Genomic DNA, 21861 nt, shown 5'->3' with positions numbered 1-21861 from the left:
AAAAAAAAAAAGAAATTTTGAGCTTCTCTCTTTGAAAATGCAAAAAAGAACATTTTATAAGAATATCCTCTTATAAGAAGACAAACAGGTCATGCCTGCCCACTGCCTCTCCAAGGGACCGGGTTGGGGGCCTCCTGAGGCTCTGCTCACATGGTTCTAGGCTTGCTGCTGTTTCTTTTCCTTTTGTTTATTGCTTTAAAAATTGATCATTCAGCCGGGCGCGGTGGCTCAAGCCTGTAATCTCAGCACTTTGGGAGGCTGAGGCGGGTGGATCACGAGGTCAAGAGATCGAGACCATCCTGGTCAACTTGGTGAAACCCTGTCTCTACTAAAAATACAAAAAATTAGCTGGGCATGATGGCTCATGCCTGTAATCCTAGCTACTCAGGAGGCTGAGGCAGGAGAATTGCTTGAACCCAGAAGGCGGAGGTTGCGGTGAGCCGAGATCGTGCCATTGCACTGCAGCCTGGGTAACAAGAGTGAAACTCCGTCTCAAAAAAAAAAAAAAAATTGATCATTCAGTAAAATTGACTTTTTTCTTTTGGTGCACAGTTCTATAATTTCTTTTATTTTTTTTGAGACAGTGTCTCCTCCACCTGTCACCCAGCCTGGAGTGCAATGGTGTGATCAGGAGTTTGAGACCAGCCTGGCCAACATGGTGAAGCCCCGTCTCTACTAAAAACAGAAAAATTAGCCAGGCGTGGTGAAATATTCCAACTACTTGGGAGGCTGAGGCAGGAGGATCACTTGAACTAGGAGGTGGAGGTTGCAGTGAACCGAGATGGTGCCACTGCACTCCAGACTGGGCTACAAAGAAATTCCATCTCAAAAAAAAAAAAAAAGTTGCAAATCTTGAAGTCTAGGTGAGAGCACACGCAAGAGTTTGAATCAGCAAGTGACTTTCAGGCACACAGCGGCCACCTTCCTCCCCCGATGCAAAGGACAGTGAGGTGGCCAGCCGGTCAGGACCACCATCTGGAGCTGTCTTTTTTTCCCTTAGTGGAGTATATAAATTTGTATACATTTAATTTTTTTTTTTTTTAAAGACAGAGTCTCACTCTGTTGCCCAGGCTGGAGTGCACTGGTGCAGTCTCGGCTCACTGCAACCTCCACCTTCTGGGTTCAAGCAGTTCTCATGCCTCAGCCTCCCAAGTAGCTGGGTTTACAGGTGCATACCACCACACCTAATTTTTGTATTTTTAGTAGAAACAAGGTTTTGCCATGTTGGCCAAGTTGGTCTCGAACGCCTGACCTCAAGTGATCCACCCACCTCGGCCTCCTAAAAGTGCTGGGATTACAGGTGTGACCCACCCTGCCCCGGCTACATTTAATTTTTTAATTTTAGAGATGATACCTAGTTTGTTCACTCTAAGATCACTTAATGGATTTCTACTGTGTGTTAACAATTTTGCCTTTCTGTGTGTTCTTTAAAATTGGCCCCAGCTCAATAGATGGCCTCAGTTGTGGGGTAGGCTGGTAATGTGTCAGCTCAGGAGCTGCCTGCGGTTTCCAGGCACCCTCAGTGGCTGGGCTGTGTATTTGCGTGTCATTCTAAATCCATTTGGTTTTTTAAAGTAGTTTTCAAAAGTTAAATTCTAGCTTTTTAAAAAATTTTGATTTTTTTTTAGGAGATAAAGTCCCTCCAATTAAACCAAATGCTGGGGAAGAGTCTGTCATGAACCTTGACAAGCTGAGATTTGCTGATGGAAGCATAAGAACGTCGGAACTGCGACTCAGCATGCAGAAGGTAAGAGCCTGGACTCACGCTGCAGCAGACGGGCACTGGCTACCGATTTAGGGGGATACAGGTGCGGTTTTGTGTGGATGTGCTGTGGTGGAGTGTACGCTTTGCTTTTTATTTATTTATTTATTTGAGACAGAGTTTCATTCTTGTTGCCCAGGCTGGAGTGTGATGGCGCAATCTCAGCTCACTGCAACCTCTGTCTCCTGGGTTCAAGTGATTCTCCTGCCTTGGCCTCTCAAGTAGCTGGGATTACAGGCATCTGCCACCATGCCCAGCTAATTTTTTGTATTTTTAGTAGAGACTGGGTTTCACCATATTGGCCAGCTGGTCTCGAACTCCTGACCTCAGGTGATCCACCTGCCTTGGCTTCCCAAAGTGCTGGGATTACAGGCATGGGCCACTGTGCCCCGCTGAGTTGTGTATGTTGTACCCAGTAGTAATTGCTCATCCCCACCCCTCTTGCTTTTTGGAGCCCTGAGTCTCTATTAGTCTACTCCGTATGTCCATGTGTACTCACTGTTCAGCTCCCACTTCCAAGTCAGAATGTGTGACAGTTGACCTTCTGAGTTATTTCACTTAGGATAATGGTCTCCCATTCCATCCGGGTGGCCGTGAAAGACACGATCTAGTTCCTTTTTATGTCTGAGTAGTATTCCATGGTGCATATGTGCCTGTCATCCGTTAATGGGCACCTAGGTGGATTTCATGACTTTGCTGTTGTGACTAGTGCTGTGATGAACGTACCAGGCTGCACCAGGATCCGGAGGAAAACGGCAGGAGGACATACTCCTCACTGTGTCAAGAATATGAAAGAAATCCCAGCACTTTGGGAGGCTGAGGTGGGTGGATCATGAGGTCAGGAGTTTGAGACCAGCCTGGCCAACATGTGGAAACCCCCTCTCTACTAAAAATATGAAAATTAGCCGGGTGTGGTGGGCACCTGTAATCCCAGCTACTCAGGAGGCCAAAGCAGGAGAATCGCTTGAACTCAAAAGGTGGAGGTTGCAGAGAGCTGAGATGGCGCCACTGCACTCCAGCCTGGGTGACAGAGCGAGACTCCTCAAAAAAAAAAAAAAATTTTTTTTTTAAAAGAATGAAAGAGATCAGCATGCAGGACAGCCTTCTCTGGTTCACTCGAACGTGCCTGGGCGCGGCCTCCGTGCTCTGACCATCGCTGGCTGCCATGGATGAGTCACAGTGTGGAGGAGAGGGAGCCGCAGGACGCCTGAGAAGCTCAGTCCCCAGCAGGGCGCACAACACTGGTGCTTACATCTCAGGCCCAGATACTGACCGTGTCATCACACCTGGCTTCCAGCAGCTCGGAAATGTCTTTAAGCTGGGCCTCTTGCTGCCCCTAAATATACTCAGAAGAAGGGGAGAGTGGGCAGCAGGTGGAAACTCATCTCTGCAGCCTGTGCTGCTGGGAGTCAGCCTCCCACATCAGGCCTGTCTAGTAGGACCGGCCGTGATGACAGAAATGTTCCAGCCCTTTGCCGTCCAGTGTGGCGAGCACTAGCCACGGGGGGCTGTGGAGAACTTGGTATATAGTCAGTCTAAGAAACCGAGTTCCTGGCCGGGCGTGGTGGCTCACGCCTGTAATCCAAGCACTTTGGAGGCCAAGGCGGGCGGATCACCTGAGGTCAGGAGTTCAAGACCAGCCTGACCAACATGGTGAAACCCTGTCTTAAAATAAAAAAAATAAAAAAGAAACTGAGATCCTCTAATAACAAGGATTCTTGTCCATGAATGAGATCTCTTGTTTACTATTGGCAAGAATTTCTGTGTGAGTATTTTCTACAAAGTCCATGATTTTGTCCTATTCCGAAGGCGTTTGGTGTTGCAGACACACAGGCACAAGAGCAAAGTTTCCTGCTGACATTCTCAGAGGCCTGTGCACTTCATTCTTTAAGTGAGGCTGGGCTTGAGGGAGGCTTTGTGGAATGCTGAGAACAGCATGACTGAGGCACAGAAGGCTGAGGGATGCCCTGCAGGACTTTTGTAGGGTTGGAGGCCAGCTAAGAAAGAAGGAATCATTGCACTAGAGAATGGGAAGGTGCCTTAGGATATAGAAATGGCAAATTCATGAGATATTTTGAAGTGAGAATACTGGAAGCATTCCTACCAAACAAGGTGTGTCTGTATGCCAGGCTCTGTGAGATGCTGGCGTCAGCACTGAACAAACAGAAGTTCCTGTGCTCGTGGAAAATGCATTTCATTGGAGGGATTTTTGTGCTGACTCTGGCTATTAATAGTAAGAATTAAAAACATGAGGTAAATATTGAAAAGGAATAGATATAATTGCCATTATTTACAGACACAATTTCCAAAAAGTTCCCAGAGAATAAACTGAAAAACTAATAGAAACACAATAAGGATGTAGTTAGGTGTCTGGATGAGAAGTTTGTAGGTAAATGTCAGTAGCTTTTCAGTGTGCCAGCAGGAATCCACTCAGACGTCAGTAAATACCTCATTCACCTTTCAGACAAAATACAAAAAATGCCTTGAATAAATGTAACTAGAAATATGTAAAACAGATATGAAGCATCCTGCTAAAGGATGTGAAAGAATGTGAAACTTACTACATTCTAAGATGCAGTTTTTTCATTTGTTCTTCCTGAAAAACCACTAGGTTGATGTGCATTACAGTGTTACAGTTATGTATCAGTCTAAGGAAAATCAGATGAAATGTTCAAATTAAACCACGAAGGTGCATTTGCAGAGGAGGAGACAATTAGGGTCAGTGGAGCAAAGCAGAGTTAGAGGGAGAAGCGAGGAGGAGGTGGGGTCGGGGAAGTGGTGCCTGTCCGTCCCACAGGAAGCAAACACCGACACCCAGTTCCCAGCGTACCTCCAAAAAACTTCAGGTCTGCCTCATAGCACGCTCCTCATCACCGTGAAACTGTGACGGACCCCAGAGTACGAGGAACTTTTGCAAAACAGGCCGAAGACAGTAGCTAGATGGGCCACAGGTCTCAGCCACCCACGCCCTCCCTCTCCTCAAAGACCTTTGGCTCCTACACCACCATCATCAGCACCCTGCTCAGCTCCTAGTGTGTATCACCACACATTTACCACCAGACCCCACGTCAGGAGTCCCGTGTGGTCCTGTGTCCACCAGGGGTGTGGGGAGCGGGTGCTGCCTGGCTGGCCGCAGAGCCTTATGGAACATGGCACCTCACAGGCAGTCTGTAGCTGTGTCCCACTGGAAAACACGTGTGTGGGTCTAAGATGTGTAGTTAATAGAAACATTTTCAGAAGCAGTCAGAACTTCATTTTTTTTTTTTTTTTTGAGACGGAGTTTCGCTCTCGTTACCCAGGCTGGAGTGCAATGGCGCGATCTCGGCTCACCGCAACCTCCGCCTCCTGGGTTCAGGCAATTCTCCTGCCTCAGCCTCCTGAGTAGCTGGGATTACAGGCACGCGCCACCATGCCCAGCTAATTTTTTGTATTTGTAGTAGAGACAGGGTTTCACCATGTTGACCGGGATGGTCTCGATCTCTTGACCTCGTGATCCACCCGTCTCGGCCTCCCAAAGTGCTGGGATTACAGGCTTGAGCCACCGCGCCCGGCCCAGAACTTCATTTTTAAGTTCAGAGTAATGAACTCATAGTCTGAGTTTCCTCATTGTTCTGTTTAATTACATAACTTTTAAATAAAATGAAATGCAAAACAACAGTTCTGAAAGTTAAGCAGTTCTTGGTGTGGCTGCTTCTGTGGATTAAAAGTTTACAAATGATTTTGTGCCACAGTCCATGCAGAATCATGCTGCCGTGTTCCGTGTGGGAAGCGTGCTGCAAGAAGGCTGTGAGAAAATCAGCAAACTCTATGGAGACCTGAAGCACCTGAAGACGTTCGACAGGGGTGAGCAGACAGCAGGCTCCGCACACACGACTGGGCCGCGCCTTTTGCAGGTGGGCTAGTGTCTATCCAGCCAGTGGCTGAGTTAGCTCCACGCCTGCTGTCTGGATGGGTCCTGGCCCACAGCTATAAAGCCACCACCGGGAAAGGCTCTGGGACTAGCAGATACGGGCAGACAGCTCGGAGGGCCCATGCGACTGCCCCTGATGGATCCTCATGTGTCCCCAGGAATGGTCTGGAACACGGACCTGGTGGAGACCCTGGAGCTGCAGAACCTGATGCTGTGTGCGCTGCAGACCATCTACGGAGCGGAGGCACGGAAGGAGTCGCGGGGTGCGCACGCCAGAGAAGACTACAAGGTGCGCCTTCTGGCCACGCCCACCTGCACCTGCCGCTTTCTCCCACCTGGTGGGACTCAACCCCACCCCTGCATTTTCTCCACATTTCATTCCATTTCCCCAAAAGTAAATCCAAAAAGTGTCTTTTCCCCCTGGTAACATTGATCCCTGGGTTCTTGCCATCTTCTGCAACACTGACCTTTGCTTTGCCTTGGGTCAGCGTCCACTGATGCCAGCAGGGGCATCTCCAAGCCAAAGTGCTTTGCAGTTAGAGGACCAAGGTTAGCAGTGCAGCTGGAGTAGCATGGCCAGGAAATGCTAGATTATTAAAGAATGAGTCAGTCAGCATTTCAGACCTGCCCTGGGGTCTGGGAAAGGTCTTATAGCTCCTGCACTTTGGTGACCTGCCCTGGGGTCTGGGAAAGAACACAGTGAATGGGAAAATCACTTGTATTTACTGTGAAATGTTATTGATTTACCCTCCACTAGAGTATGCTGATGGCTGTAGAACTTGTTCTTCCTCTTTGTACATATTAAGAGTCTTTCTTGCAAAGTATATGAATCTGTGTTTGCCAGAATACAGACAGTAGTATACATTTTTTATTATTATTATTTTATTATTTTTATTTTTGAGTTGAAGTAGGCTCGCTCTGTCACCCAGGCTGGAGTGCAGTGGTGCGATCTTGGCTCACTGCAACTTCTACCTCCCAGGTTCAAGCGATTCTCCTGCCTCAGCCTCCTGAGTATCTAGGACTACAGGTGCATACCACCACACCCGGCTAATTTTTGTATTTTTAGTAGAGACAGGATTTCACCATGTTGTCCAGGCTGGTCTTGAACCCTGACCTCAAGTGAACCACTTACCTTGGCTTCCCAAAGTGCTAGGATTACTTACAGGCGTGAGCCACTATGCCCTGCCAGTAGCATAAATTTAGTTGATCACAACAAGTTTTAATTAGAATATAAGCCAGGCACAGTGGGTCACACCTATAATCCCAGCATTTGGGAGGCTGAGGCAGGCAGATCACTTGAGCCCCAGAGTTCTAGACCAGCTTGGGCAACATGACAAAACCTGTCTCTTAAAAAAAAAATAAAAAATTACCAGCTGCTCAGGAGACTGAGGAGGATGTTTGATTGAGCTGGGGTAGTCAAGGCTCCGGTGAGCTGTGATCCCACCACTGCACTCCAGCCCACGTGACATAGCGAGACCCTGTCTCAAAAGAAAAAAGAATTTTTTTTTTTTAAATAGAAACACGCTGAAAGAAATGGTTGAGGTAGTCTCCCAGAGCATGGAGTAAAAAGACAAAGTATCCGATAAACTCTTAGGTACATGAAGGATGTCTAAGGGAAAATGCAGGCATGGATTACTCTAGACTCACTGCTGACCTCACCACTGGCCAGCCACGTGGCCTCAGTGGATTTGGAGCATGTTGATGGTGCCAACCTCCTGGGCTGAAGTGGAAATGGAATGAGTTCTAGGCCATGTGTCTCTTAGGTCATTTTGGTGTTTGCTGTGTTTCTCTGTATTGCTCCATTAGAGTAATAAGAAATGTGATGGTGTTTCTGGCCTCAGGTGCGGATTGATGAGTATGATTACTCCAAGCCCATCCAGGGGCAACAGAAGAAGCCCTTTGAGGAGCACTGGAGGAAGCACACCCTGTCCTATGTGGACGTGGGCACTGGGAAGGTCAGTGTGGACTTCGTTCTCACCACAGCCCGACATCCACATGGCCCCACCCAGGTCTGCAGGCTGGCCCTGCTGATGGTGAACGGGGAGGAGTAGGCCAGATTTAAGCCAGCGCTGACAGATGTGAGGCACCACCGAGAAAGCACTCTGTCAGTCAGGCTTCTGGCTGGAAACAGAATCCAGTGCCTGCGAGTGGTTCAGAGGAGCCTTAGGAAGGGCTGCTCCGTAGTGTGGGCCAGATGGAAGTCACTGGACAGGAGCAAGTGTCCAAGGCCTGGTGGCAGGGGAGGACACGATGATTGTAGACCTAGCGAGAAGTCAAGGTCTGGGGTGGGGACACACAGCCACTACCAGAAACCTGTCCCAAGCCCAGGGAGCCCAGAAGAGACCACTCCCCTCTGTTCCCACGGGCTGGGCTACCTGGAAGCAGCAGCAGGAGAGCTGAGGGGTGCGGTGCAGCCCTTAGCATCCCCTGGGCACTGAGCAGGCAGAGAAGGGCAGAAAGTAAGGAGGGGGTTGGGTGAGCAGGGTCCTGGTAACAGCCAGCCGAGGGTGTGCTGGGGGCTTGCGGGCCGTTCCACCCAAGTGCAGTTCGCCGTGTGGCATTGCCAGTGGGCATTAAGATTCAGAAATAATGAAGATGGAAAGCGGCCGGGCGCGGTGGCTCAAGCTTGTAATCCCAGCACTTTGGGAGGCCGAGGCGGGTGGATCACGAGGTTGAGAGATCGAGACCATCCTGGTCAACATGGTGAAACCCCGTCTCTACTAAAAAAAAAAAAATACAAAAAAATTAGCTGGGCATGGTGGCACGTGCCTGTAATCCCAGCTACTCAGGAGGCTGAGGCAGGAGAATTGCCTGAACCCAGGAGGCGGAGGTTGCGGTGAGCCGAGATCGCGCCATTGCACTCCAGCCTGGGTAACAAGAGCGAAACTCCGTCTCAAAAAAAAAAAGAAGAAGATGGAAAGCTTTTACCTTTAAGCTTTTCATAGCTTGTAAGGGATAGCTGTATAATCATTTACCTGCGTCTGGATGTTTCGTTTGGACTCACTATCATTTAGTGTGTCTGTAATTCAGGCAGTCGGTCATTTTCAGGATTTATGAAGGCCATTTTCTGATAGTAGATAAAAATCACACTTGACTTGCTTAGCGCAAGTCTGTTTTTAACGTTTTGGGGTTTGGGTTTTTTTGTTTTCTTTTCTTTTTGTTTTTTCTAAGGTAGAGTCTCACTCTGTTGCCCAGGCTGGAATGCAGTGGCTTGGTCTGCAGCCTCAACCTCCCCCAGGCTCAGGTGGTCCTCCTGCCTCAGCCTCCCAGGCATGTGCCACCATGCCTGGCTAATTTTTGTATGTTTTGTAGAGACAGGGTTTCACCATGTTGCCCAGACTAGTCTTGAACTCCTGAGCTCAAGTGATCCACCTGCCTTGGCCTCCCCAACAGGCATAAATCAACACGGCTGGCTAGTTTTGGTGATTTTTCAAGAAATACATACTCATTTTAGAAAGTACAAAGAGATTGAAATAAGAGCTCACGCCGGGCGCGGTGGCTCAAGCCTGTAATCTCAGCACTTTGGGAGGCCGAGGCGGGTGGATCACGAGGTCGAGAGATCGAGACCATCCTGGTCAACATGGTGAAACCCCGTCTCTACTAAAAATACAAAAACTAGCTGGGCGTGGTGGCACATGCCTGTAATCCCAGCTACTTAGGAGGCTGAGGCAGGAGAATTGCCCGAGCCCGGGAGGCGGAGGTTGCGGTGAGCCGAGATCGCGCCATTGCACTCCAGCCTGGGTAACAAGAGCGAAACTCCGTCTCAAAAAAAAAAAAAAAAAGAGCTCACTAATCAGAGATGAACCATGATGGTTTTAAGTTTCTTTGTATGTGTGTCTCCCTTTTACTGTGCGTGCATATTTAATACACAGCTTGAGTATTCCTTATCTAAAATCCCTGGGGCCAGAAGTGTTTTGGATTTCAGGCTTGTTCAGACTTTGGAATATTTGCATTATACTTACTGTCTGACCATCCCTAATTGGAAGATCTGACTCCATGGCGCATTTCTTTAGAATGTCATATTGGTGCTCAGAAAGTTTCAAGTTTTGGAGAATTTCAGATTTTTGGATCAGGGATGTTCAACCTATATAAATACTTACTTTGAAGTAGAAAAACTGGAAGTAGATAGCTTGAACATAAAGCGTTTTGGTATATACGAGGGTTCTCCCACTTTTCGTGATGGGAGCATTTTTGTAAAGCACTGAGACTCTTGCACAGCGTCATTTTCGTGGCTGTGTTCCACTCTGTGGATTTACCGTCATTTACACAGTCCCTCGTTGTGCATGTAGACCATTTTTGAATTTGTTGTTGAAAAATACTGCAGCAGATACCTTTAAATGTCATAAATCTTTTTTTTTTTTTTTTGAGGCGGAGTTTTGCTCTTATGCCCAGACTGGAGTGCAGTGGCATAACCTGGACTCTCCGCAACCTCCGCCTCCCGGGTTCAAGCAGTTCTCCTGCCTCAGCCTCTCAAGTTGCTGGGATTACAGGCATGAGCCACCACGCCCAGCTGATTTTGTATTTTTAGTAGAGATGGGGTTTCTTCATGTTGATCAGGCTGGTCTCAAACTCCTGACCTCAGGTGATCCGTCCGCCTCGGCCTCCCAAACAAAGTGCTGGGATTGCAGGCATGAGCCACCGCACCCAGCCCGTAAATCTACTTTTATAGTTAAAATTTTTCTTTTTTTTTTTTTTTTTTTTAAATAAATACACTGTTTCACCACGTTAGGCTGGTCTTGAACTCCCGCCCTCAGTTGGTCTTCCTGCCTTTGCCTCCAAAGTGCTTGGATTACAGGTGTGAGCCACCACACCCAGCCCTATAGTTAAAAATTTTCAAAAGGAACACGAGAGATGGCTTTTTGTACATTTTTGTGCTTACCTTACCACTGACCCTTCTTTTCAAGGTCACTCTGGAATATAGACCTGTAATCGACAAAACTTTGAACGAGGCTGACTGCACCACCGTCCCCCCAGCCATCCGCTCCTACTGATGAGACAAGACGCATTGATGACAGAAGCAGCTTTTGTAATTATGTATCATAGCTCATGTTCATGTCATAACTGTCTTTATAAGCTTCTGCACTCTGGTGAAGAAGGAGTCCACTGAAGGGAGATTGGCACCCAGCGGCCGGGTGCCAGGAACCCAGTGGCCAGGGCCTGCAGCACTTATCTTTGCCCCTCCCTTCATTCTTGTGACACCATAAAACTGGACACAGCTCTAAAATAAAACATAGATGAACAGACTCTTTTATTTCCAAATCCACTTAAAATATTTTACTGTTATGACTTTGGTCATATTTGTTGACCTAAAATATCAAATGTAATTATCTTTGCATTCTGTTACATCAAAATCCAGATATTTTGTTGCAGTTTCTTTCTTCTTCTTCTTTTTTTTTTTTTTGGAGACGGGATCAGTGCAGTGGTGCAATCTCAGCTCACTGCAGCCTCAGACTCCTGGGAGGCTCAAGTGATCTTCCCGACTCAGCCTCCTGAGCAGTTGGGGCTATAGGTGTGCACCACCATGTCCAGCCAGTTTATTTTTTAATTGTAGAAATGGTCTCACTATGTTGCCTAGGCTGGTCTCAAACTCCTGGGCTCAAGTGATCCTCCGTCCTTGGCCTCCCAAAGTGCTGGGATTATAGGTGTGAACCACCATGCCTGGACTCGATGTAATTTACTTCTAAGTTCAAATTGATGTTGGTGCCTGAGAGCGGATGGAGAAAATGAACATTTCCTCCTTTTTCTTGACAGACGGTTTACTAGGTAAGCGTGTCCTTGATTATTTAAATCAGGGCTCCCCAGTCCCTAGGCCACAGATTGCTACCAGCCCGTGGCCTGTTAGGAACCAGGCCGCACAGCAGGAGCCTGACTGTGTGAGCTCCGCCCGGTCAGATCAGCGGTGGCATGAGACTCTCCTGGGAGCCCGAACCCGACTGTGAACTGTGCATGCGAGGGATCTGGGTTATGCGCTGCTTATGCGAGCCTGATGCCGCTATCTGAGGTGGAACCGTTTCATCCTCAAACCATCCCCCATCCCCACACTTGGCCCTGGAAAAAGTGTCCCATGAAACCAGTCCCCGGTGACAAAGAGGTTAGGGGCCGCTGGTTTAAGTAACCAAATACTGAAGGAACTGAAGTAGAAGTAAATGGTCTGCCTCTTTATTTTTAGGCTATTGTTTTTATAGAATAATGACAGGTACTTCCAGGTTTGTCATTAGAAAATAATTTTAGGTTGCTGCAAAAGTAATTGCGGTTTTTGCCATTACTTTCAATGGTAAAAGCCACAATTACTTTTGCACCAACTTAATATTATAAATTGGTTCCTTAAAGTGTATTTTTGGTAAGGAAAACTTTTTTTTTTTTTTTTTTTTTTGAGCTGTAGTCTTGCTCTGTCGCCCAGGCTGGAGTGCAGTGTTGCAATCTCTGCTCATTGCAACCTCTGCCTCCTGGGTTCAAGCAATTCTCCTGTCTCAGCCTCCTGCGTAGCTGAGATTACAGGCGTGTGCTACCACGCCCAGTTAATTTTTAATATGTATTTTTTTTAGTAGAAACCATGTTGGTCAGGCTAGTCTTGAACTGCCAACCTCGTGATCTGCCCGTCTAGGTCTCCCAAAGTGCTGGGATTACAGGCGTGAGCCACCATGCCTGGTCCAAGAAAAACCTTTTTTTCTTCTATTAATTTTTTTTTCTTGGTAGAGACAGAGTTGCCATGCTCCCATGCTGGAGAGCAGTGCTGTGATCTCGGCTCACGGCAACCTCCACCTCCTGGGCTCCAGCAGGCCTCCCACCTCAGCCTCCCAAGGAGCTGAGACTACAGGCGTCATGCCTGGCTAATTTTTACATGTTTTGTAGAGATGGGGTTTCACCATCTTGCCCAGGCTGGTCTTAAAGTCCTGGGCTCAAGCAGTCCTCCTTCAGCCTCCCAAAGTGTTGGGCTTATAGGTGTGAGCCACTGCCAGGAAACCTTTTCCTAAGACGAGGCAGGTTTTACGTTAGACGTAGCTCTTTGTGTGTGTTTTGAATGATGTCTTTTTTGGCAGTGCACAGCTGAGAACCCCACACCACAGAAGACAGGAAAGTTGTGCTGCGCCCATGTGATGGGCACTCCTCAGCCCTGGGAAGGAATGCACCGTTGGCACACACAGCAGCTTGGATCGATCTGAAAGTCACTACACTGAGTTAGAGAAGGCAATTGAAGAGCACGGGCTGTGTGACTCCACATACAGAGAGTGTCGAGATGCTTCTTGCCTGCATATGGAAAGCAGATCATGGTTCCCTGCAGACTGGCAGGAGCAGATTCCAAAGGCACAGGAAGAAGCTTGTGGGTAGAATGTGTTCAGTCCCTTCTGCACATGACACCACAAAAAGAGCTGGTAATAAACATGCTAACCAAAGAAAAAAGGCGAAACTAGGATAAAATGCCTCAGCTGTGTGACTGGTAAACAGGCAGGTTTGCTGTCATGCTTCGTTTATGAAGCTGTAGGGTACAAGGACTCGCATCACTGTGGAGTGCAGAATGCTGCAGCCTCGTGGAAGAGGATTTGCAGCATCTAAAAACTGCATGGCATTTACCCTTTGACTTAGCAATTCTAGGAATCTGTCTCTAAAACACTCTGGCAGAGAAATGAAAGTTCTCTTCACAGCCTGAGTATGTTTGTAAAACAGTTCTTCACCGTGGCATTTGTAATACTGGAAACAATACAAACGTCCATCAGTCGGGGATTAGGAACATTAATTCCCACAGTGAGTAACTCAGTACAGGAAGAAGGAATGAGGAAGGCCTACTGATGAGGGGCAGAGTACATGTGATAAAATGCAAATAGATACTTGCTTTTTCTTAAAACAGCAGAAAGATTAACGTGGTTGCTGTAGGGGATAGGGGTCAGTGGTGGAAAAAAAAAACTGAAATAGATTCTGAAGTAATACTTTGGACTTTGAAATTGTAAATGTTTTACTTATCACCAAACTAAGTTTTTAAGATAGTCCCTAAAATTGAAAAAATAGAATCTGAAATGAATGAATCTAATTGCCTTGGATTGCATTCTGCAAGGCATCAGTCCTGAGACCGCAATTTGGAAGGTGGCCCTGAGCAGCAGCTGAAGAGAATGGGAGGTGCGGCAGGAAAGAGGCGGCGGCGTCCGGGAGCCGGGTCCCTCGTGGGCAGCAGGGCCCGTGCTCACTGTGGGTGTTGGTGCATTCTTCCACCAGCCCACGCTCCACAGGTTCAGGAGAGTCAATTCCGGGCACACTCGGCCCACGCCATCCAGCAGAGAAGGCCCCTAGGGAAGGTCCTGGGTGCCGTGGTGTCGGAATCCAGTTTGAGTCTGAGGAGTGCCCTGGCGCTGGCTGGGCCAGGCAGCATCATGGGTTTCTGCGGCCCAGTTGCACGTCAGGCTGGTGATGGCCACGCAGCCTGTGATTCCTGCGTCGTCAGACCTCTAGAACACCGCACTTCAAGTGTGCAAAGTCAGTGAGCCATAGTCAAAAGACAAATAGAGCCACTGACATCCCAAATTCAATCAATCATCTCATTGTTACTTGTCTTATTGGTATTAACCCTTTGAACTTACGTGTGGTGGGAGTTGAAGCTAATAACTAATTGTGTTAATGTTAAAACTAAGATTTTTCTGGCCAGGAGTGGTGGCTCACGCCTGTAATCCCAGCACTTTGGGAGGCTGAGGCGGGCAGGCCACCTGAAGTCGGCAGTTTGAGACTGCCGTGGCCAATATGGGGAAACCTGTCTCTACTAAAGATACAAAAATTAGGCCAGGCGCAGTGGCTCACACCTGTAATCCCAGCACTTTGGGAAGCCGAAGCAGTAGATCACCTGAGGTCGGGAGTTCAAGACCAGCCTGAGCAATATGGAGAAACTCCGTCTCTGCTAAAAATACAAAATTAGCCAGGCATGGTAATCCCAGGAACTAGGGAAGCTAGGGCAGGAGAATTGCGTGAACCCAGAAGGCAGAGGTTGCAGTGAGCTGAGATCACACCACTCTACTCCAGCCTGGGCAACAAGAGTGAGACTCCATCTCAAAAAATAATTATTTTTCTGCAAAAAAAAAAAAAAAAAGGTGTAAAACCATACACTAAATTTGAAACAGAAATATAGACTCATTTGTTCTTTTCACATACACATTTCCTGGCTCTGCCCCTGCGGCAGCAGGCACATCAAGCACCTAGGCTGTGGTCTCTACTAAACCATGAATTCATGGTGATGGTTTCAAAGCCAAACCAACCAAACAAAAGCATGTAATTGGTCACTCTTGAAGGTAACAACCCTGAGAATGGATGCTTGAAGGAAGAGAAGCGTTATCCTGCCTTTTCTCTACAAATCACAATTCAGGGAAACCTAATTGATTGGGACATGTTCTTTATGGAAGAATTCCTGCAAATAAGTGAGTGAAGAATGGCAATTAGAAAACTGTCAGATTGCAACCTCTAATGCCATGGTTCTGCAAGGTGTGTAACAGGATCACCTGCAGGGACCCTACCCCAGAACTTCCATTCAGTCCTGGTTAGGCCTGAGAATTGGCATTTCTAACATGCCCAGGGACCACAGTTTGAAAATCTCCATGGCAGACATGTAAGAGGATAACACGGTCCAATAAACGAAGGAAAAACAGGTGGAGACTCCTGGCAACCTCAGGCAGCTTCATCCCAGCCAGTAAGAAAGTAAATCCCCAAGCCTTCTGTAAACTAAGAATAGTGTTAACACAGGTGTTTGAGCAAACATTTAAGTGTTAGGACAAAGAATTAAAAACTAGCACAGGCAGCCGGGCATGGTGGCTCACGTCTGTAATCCCAGCACTTTGGGAGGTGGAGGCGGGCAGATCACCTGAAGTCGGGAGTTCAAGACCAATGTGACTAACATGGAGACACCCCATCTCTACTAAAAATATAAAATTAGCCTGGCATGGTGGTGCATACCTATAATCCCAGCTACTCAGGAGGCTGAGGCAGGAGAATCACTTGAACCCAGGAAGCAGAGGTTGCGGTGAGCCGATATCGAGCCATTTCACTCCAGCCTGGGCAACAAGAACAAAATTCCAACTCAAGAAAAAAAAAAATACACAGGCACCCCTGAAGCATGATAGGATGCGCAACGGAAGGGCCAATTTCATTTCCAAGAAATAACTGCTGGGCAGCTTCCTTGTGTGTATGTCTACTAAGGAACCAGAAACAAATCTTCAGACAGTTTTCATGAGTACTGAGACCAAGAAAACCATTGGGCAGTGGGTGGTCTGAAAATGTAAATTTTTATAGTACTCCACTAATTACTGAGTCATGGAATGATGTTTCATATTGAAAATGTTTTGTAAATGTGGGTTTCAAGGTTTCAAAATGAACTCATACTTGCTAGGAGAAAGGACAAACCAAAGAAGTAAAATAATTGGGTCAATATAAAAAAAACGGGCCGGGCGTGGTGGCTCACACCTGTAATCTAAGCACTTTGGAGGCCGAGGCGGGCGGATCACCTGAGGTCGGGAGTTCAAGACCAGCCTGACCAACATGGTGAAACCCTGTCTTTAAAAAGAAAAGAAAAAAAAAAGAAGGTAGAATGTTGCCTAGAGAGAAGGCGTGGATAATTCCTAACATGGATCAAAGGCAGGAAAAAGGTGAGCTGGGTCTGAGATACTCAGACCTGCACTGGACTGTGCGGCTGTGGAACGGTGGCCTCGCCGGAAAGTTCCATCGGCCAGCACTGATGCGGGCTTTGCCCACGCCCTCTCACACTGAACAGCACCTATTTGAGTGTCCACTACTCAGTGAAACGCCCGTGTGAAGAGCGGTATTTGGTAGAAGAGCAAAAAAGGGGGAGAAAATGGTAGGTCATTCTCTTCCATACTGAATTCTGGCAGAAAAATGTTGGAAGGAACACGGGAGCCACAGGAGAAAGTAGTCCCAGGACAGGAGGGTGTGCCAGGCACGGTTGGCTCTATCCCTGGAATTCCACAGCTGGAATCTGGAAAAAGGGAAAGTGACTGAAAAAGGAAAGATTCTGTGTGCAAATGTCACAATGCAGCAGTCAGTGATCCTGAGAAAATAACGGAACCCAGGTGGCTTCGGAGGGTTGCTGTTGGATGCATGTGCCGAGGTAATGTGTATGCTCGTTCACACAAAGGACAGATGATCATCTGTTCATTGAGCAAACACTTGTCGAGGGCCTCTATGTGCTAAAGACATCAGATGCACTAGAGGGTGCTCTGTGGAAAGCCCCAGGAACACAAGTGCCCAGAAACATTCAGAAAAATTCTTAGCTAAGGAGTCCGGGCACGGTGGCTCACGCATGTAATCCCAGCACTTTGGGAGGCCGAGGCAGGTGGATCATGAGGTCAGGAGTTTTAGACCAGCCTGGCCAATATGGTGAAACCTTATCTCTCCTAAAAATACAAAAATTAGCTGGGCCTGTGGAGGGTGCCTGTAGTCCCAGCTGCTCGGGGAAGGCTGAGGCAGGAGAATTGCTTAAACCAGGGAGGCAGAGGTTTCAGTGAGCTGAGATCAAGCCACTGCACTCCAGCCTGGGCAACAGAGCAAGACTCCTTTTTTTTTTTTTTTTTTTTTCTTACCCTGATTTTACAACCAGAGACAAAAAAAAAAAAAAAAAAAAAAAAAATCTAAGGAAAACAGAAAAGGCATTTTCAAATTAGCTCAGAGAAATTAGACCAAAGGAAAGACTCACCCAGTATTTGGATACATTATGTGATTAACATTAACACAGGGAGGAAAGTGATATCTTTCAGTTAATTTCTCAGCTCCTGGAAAGCTTAGAACAGACCTGGTTAGGAGGAAATTGGATCGGAGGCAGGTGAGGAGATAGTGGTACCTCGATGCTCCAGTGACTCCATCAACAGAACCAGGGCTGGGAGGTGAGCTTTTTGTTGGCAGGTGGTTTCCGCTGTAGCCTTGCCCGTGGGGACAGGACTCCAGTGGCAGTACCCCCACCTCTGAGAATGTGGAGAGGACTCGGACAGGACAGCGTTGTGCCATGCAGCACAGCCCAGGCGCTGACAGGATTCAGGGCTGGGGGCTCCTTCCTGTCGGTTACGGAAAAGGCAGGACGGCAGCTGCGTGGGTTGTGTATGTATCAGGCCAGTATCTCTTGTTCTAGACTCACCCATTTGGACATTGACATGAGGGTGCATGCAGGGTGTTCTTTAAACCCTAATTTCATAGTAACTGACCTCCCTTTCAAGAGTCAGCCTTGCTGCCACTGAGAAGACATAGGAGAAGCAGAAAAAGATCTGGGCTTGAACCTCCTCTTACTGCCTGCTCGACTTAGGCACGCTACCTTCTCTAAACCATGGTCTTCTTCAGTAAAATGTGGATGTGGTGCTGTGGCATGATGAGGATTAAACAGAGTAACATATTTAAATATTAGGGTGGACTCTAGCTGGTCGCATTCATTAAGTCTGTCCTCCCTTGAATGAATGCATTTTCCACCCCCAAAACTGAACGGAAAACAGAACTGAGACTCCTGGGTGCCGTGCGTGATGACGGATGTGGCACTCCAGGTTGGAGACGCCGCCAGCAGTTGGTGGAGCCCAGCTACCTGTTGGGAGAGGGAGGCTGAGGCCAGCTGCAGTCACGGATGTTTCCTTTTTTAATTTTAAAATAGCCTGTAATCCCAGCACTTTGGGAGGCTGAGGCGGGTGGATCACGAGGTCGAGAGATTGAGACCATCCTGGTCAACATGGTGAAACCCTGTCTCTACTAAAGATACAAAAAATTAGCTGGGTGTGGTGGCGTGTGCCTGTAATCCCAGCTACTCAGGAGGCTAAGGCAGGAGAATTGCCTGAGCCCAGGAGGCAGAGGTTGCGGTGAGCCGAGATCGCGCCATTGCACTCCAGCCTGGGTAACGAGAGCGAAACTCCGTCTCAAAAAAAAAAATAAATAAATAAAATAAAATAAAATAGCCCAAGCTAGTCTTGAAGTTCTGGCTTCAAGTGATCCTCCCCGCTCAGCGTCCCAGCTGGGATTACAGACGTGAGCCACTGCATCCAGTGCTGAGCTATTTCTCACTGAGGGGTCCCTGTAAAAGGAACTTCCAAACTGGGTCACAAAATCATAGTTGTTAGTATTTTCAGAATGCTGCAGAACAAAAAAGCAGCCAGTGATGGGAGGGAGGAGAAAGAGGGACTTTGGAACCTACAGATTAAGGAGCTGTGGAAGATTCTAGGAAGGATTCTTCAACAAGTAATATGAATACTTCGTCAATGAAAAGAGTGAAACTCGAAAATATTTGAAGAGATTTATTCTGAGCCAAATAGAATGACCCTGCCTGTGACGCACCCTCGGGAGGTGGTCGCGGTGCGACTTGCTTTTATGCATTTTAGAGGGTCATGAGACATCAATCAAATCGATTTAAGACACACATTGGTTCAGTCCAGAAAGGCGGGACAACTCCAAGTGGGGACTTCTGGGTTATAGGTAGATTTCAAAATGTTCTGGTTGGCAATCGGTTGAGAGTTATTACCAACAGAAAGGAATGACTGGGTTACAACAGGAAGTTGTGTTTTATCATGCAGATGAAGCCTTGGGGTAGCAGGCTTCAGAGATAAGGGATGGTATTTATCATCACACTTAAGGTTTGTGTTGGCTTTCCTGGAATTCCAAAAGGCAGGAGGGTACAGGGAGGCATGTCCAACACCCCCTTCACGTCATGGCCTGAACCAGTTTTTCAGGTAACTTTTGCAGGGCTGTAGGGGCCCCAAAGGGTCATGGGGTGTCCCTTATGCTGTGCTGAGGTGCAGGATCCGAGAAGACAGACAGGACACTGAAAAACTAGTGAAGAGCATCTGGACTCACGGGACCACACCACCTGTGAGCGGAGATCAGCGAGGGCCCCCCCAATACCCCGAAGCATCTGTATTAGGTAGAATTAGGGGGCAGGGACGTAGTGAGGTCATCGTTTATAGGCTTAGTAACAGGGCATACATAATCACATGAGTCACATGCAAGGGGGCCACGCCATTATGTCACTTGGGCAGAGACGTGGGGCATGCGCAGCAGGATGCCCTGCCATGTGCAGTAGTAGAGAGTCGTGTACAGAAAAGGGGTCCACCCCCATTAGGTCACCGAGGCAAGGAGGTGGGCTGTGTGCAGCAGGTGTCACGTGCAACACTTCTTATCTGGGGGCTGGAGACTTCAAAGGGTTTCTAATAGAAGGATGCTGTAAGCCAATGCAGTGGGAGCTGGCAGACTTGTGCTCTTCTCTTAAGATATTTATGGGAGGATGATTGAGCTAGCACAGAAGTGAGAAAGGACTGTGTCCGGCCACCGTGACTGGTCACACCAGAGGGGTTCTTCTCCCTCGGTTACTTCCAGGATCTCAGGCCTGAGGCCGACTTTCCACAGGAACTGGATGCAAGGTTCTACAACTCCTTTATCAGGAGAGGCTCTTGCTTCAAGCCTGCCTTACAGCGTGTGCCCTTTCAGGCAGGGCCGCCGCCGCCTGGGTCTTCGGTTCTCGTCCTGGTCTGGCTGTTTTCCCATGTACTGCTTCTGTGCTGTGACTGCTCTAGGCATTCCTCCTACTACAAACTACCATATGGTTATATGGAAGGATTCTATAAATCAGCACTAAATGTGTCAGTACAGCTCCAGCTACAATACCTATATGATTATACAGAAAGATTACATAGAACTAAGTATGCTAGATGTAAGTTATTAAGTATGGTTATATAAGCTGGATATATGTAAGCAGTAAGTTATATATACTTCAGGTGTTAATTCTATAAACATATGATTATATATAAAGGATTATATAAAGGAAATAGCTGAGTAGTAACACTATAAACTAAGATATTCAGGCACTAATTGTGCCTGGGTCTGAACAGTTCTCCTTCCTCGGTACCCCTGGGAGGTGTTATCCACAACTTTGGAGTGCCCTGTGCCAGAGGAGGAGTCCATTCAGATGAGGTGGGGCCTTAGAATTTTATTATTTATTCATTTTGAGATGGAGTTTCACTCGTTACCCAGGCTGGAGTGCAATGGCGTGATCTCAGCTCACCACAGCTTCCGCCTCCTGGTTCAAGCCGTTCTCCTGCCTCAGCCTCCCCAGTAGCTGGGGTTACAGGCATGTGCCACCAAGCCCAGCTAATTTTCTTTTTTTCTTTTTTTTTTTTTTTTTGAGACGGAGTTTCGCTCGTTACCCAGGCTGGAGTGCAATGGCAAGATCTCGGCTCACTGCAACCTCCGCCTCCTGGGTTCAGGCAATTCTCCTGCCTCGGCCTCCTGAGTAGCTGGGATTACAGGCACGCGCCACCATGCCCAGCTAATTTTTTGTATTTTTTTTTAATAGAGATGGGGTTTCACCATGTTGACCAGGATGGTCTCAATCTCTTGACCTCGTGATCCACCTGCCTCGGCCTCCCAAAGTGCTGGGATTACAGGCTTGAGCTACCGCGCCCAGCCAATTTTGTATTTTTAATAGAGACAGGGTTTCTCCACGTTGGTCAGGCTGGTCTTGAACTCCTGGCTTCAGGTGATCTGCTTGCCTCAGCCTCCCAAAGTTCTGGGATTACAGGCGTGAGCCATCACACTCGGCCAAGAATTTTATTTTTGGTTTACAAGTCTATGAAGAGAACACTAGAAACCACTTGAATTACTACATCTTGAAAAAAAAAATTCACATTGTAGAAGAGGTTTGTAGATTAACACAGGCGAGTATCTAAATATCTTTGAGGAATTTGAAAGAACCCTCAGGTATATGGTTGTGGAGAAGAGAGACAGAAAAATGGGACAGAGGATGAGCTCGCTGGGAGAATGGAGAGCTGATCATATCTATAGCTGTACCCAGAGTGCTGAATAATGGATTCGCAGCGACAGGGAAGAACGTCTCAGGTGCCACTGATAAAAAACTACATCCTTGGCTCTGGGTCCATTCAACATCTGGGTAGGCAACTGGGTGAAAATTCAGAGAAAACCTTAGGAACTCTGAGGATTAAAAAAGTAGCGTTCATGGAAGGAGGCACTGAAGAACATAAAATACTAGAATAACGCTATGAAATAGAATAATTGCAGTATCCTGAACTGGGACACAGGACACAGGACTGAGGTGGAACGCCGACTGAAAGCGCGCCCGCGCACGCGGGGCAAAGACCCAGGGATCACAGTCGCCCAAAGCTGGCACTGCCCAATTCCGGGGATTTGTAGGTTTCGGCTACAAGCACTCCAGGCTCCACTGTAG

At 47.6% G+C, this 21861-nt stretch overlaps 1 protein-coding gene across 1 annotated transcript in view; it reads left to right on the top strand.

The window, feature by feature from the left end:
* The window catches only part of SDHA (succinate dehydrogenase complex flavoprotein subunit A), a 28724-nt gene extending 17808 nt beyond the window's left edge, over positions 1 to 10916 (top strand). Inside the window, exons 11-15 of the mRNA XM_039473229.2 lie at positions 1629 to 1747; positions 5494 to 5605; positions 5831 to 5961; positions 7514 to 7627; positions 10577 to 10916. Of these exons, the coding sequence (XP_039329163.1) occupies positions 1629 to 1747; positions 5494 to 5605; positions 5831 to 5961; positions 7514 to 7627; positions 10577 to 10663 (563 nt within the window). The 3' untranslated portion in view covers positions 10664 to 10916. The remainder of the gene's footprint in view (positions 1 to 1628; positions 1748 to 5493; positions 5606 to 5830; positions 5962 to 7513; positions 7628 to 10576) is intronic.
* Positions 10917 to 21861: the final 10945 nt, after the last annotated feature.

Source organism: Saimiri boliviensis, chromosome 1 (assembly GCF_048565385.1).
Source record: "Saimiri boliviensis isolate mSaiBol1 chromosome 1, mSaiBol1.pri, whole genome shotgun sequence".
In the NCBI taxonomy this organism is placed as follows: domain Eukaryota; kingdom Metazoa; phylum Chordata; class Mammalia; order Primates; family Cebidae; genus Saimiri; species Saimiri boliviensis.
Note: the sequence above shows the minus strand (reverse complement) of the source record. Positions and strands in the feature narration are given on the sequence as shown.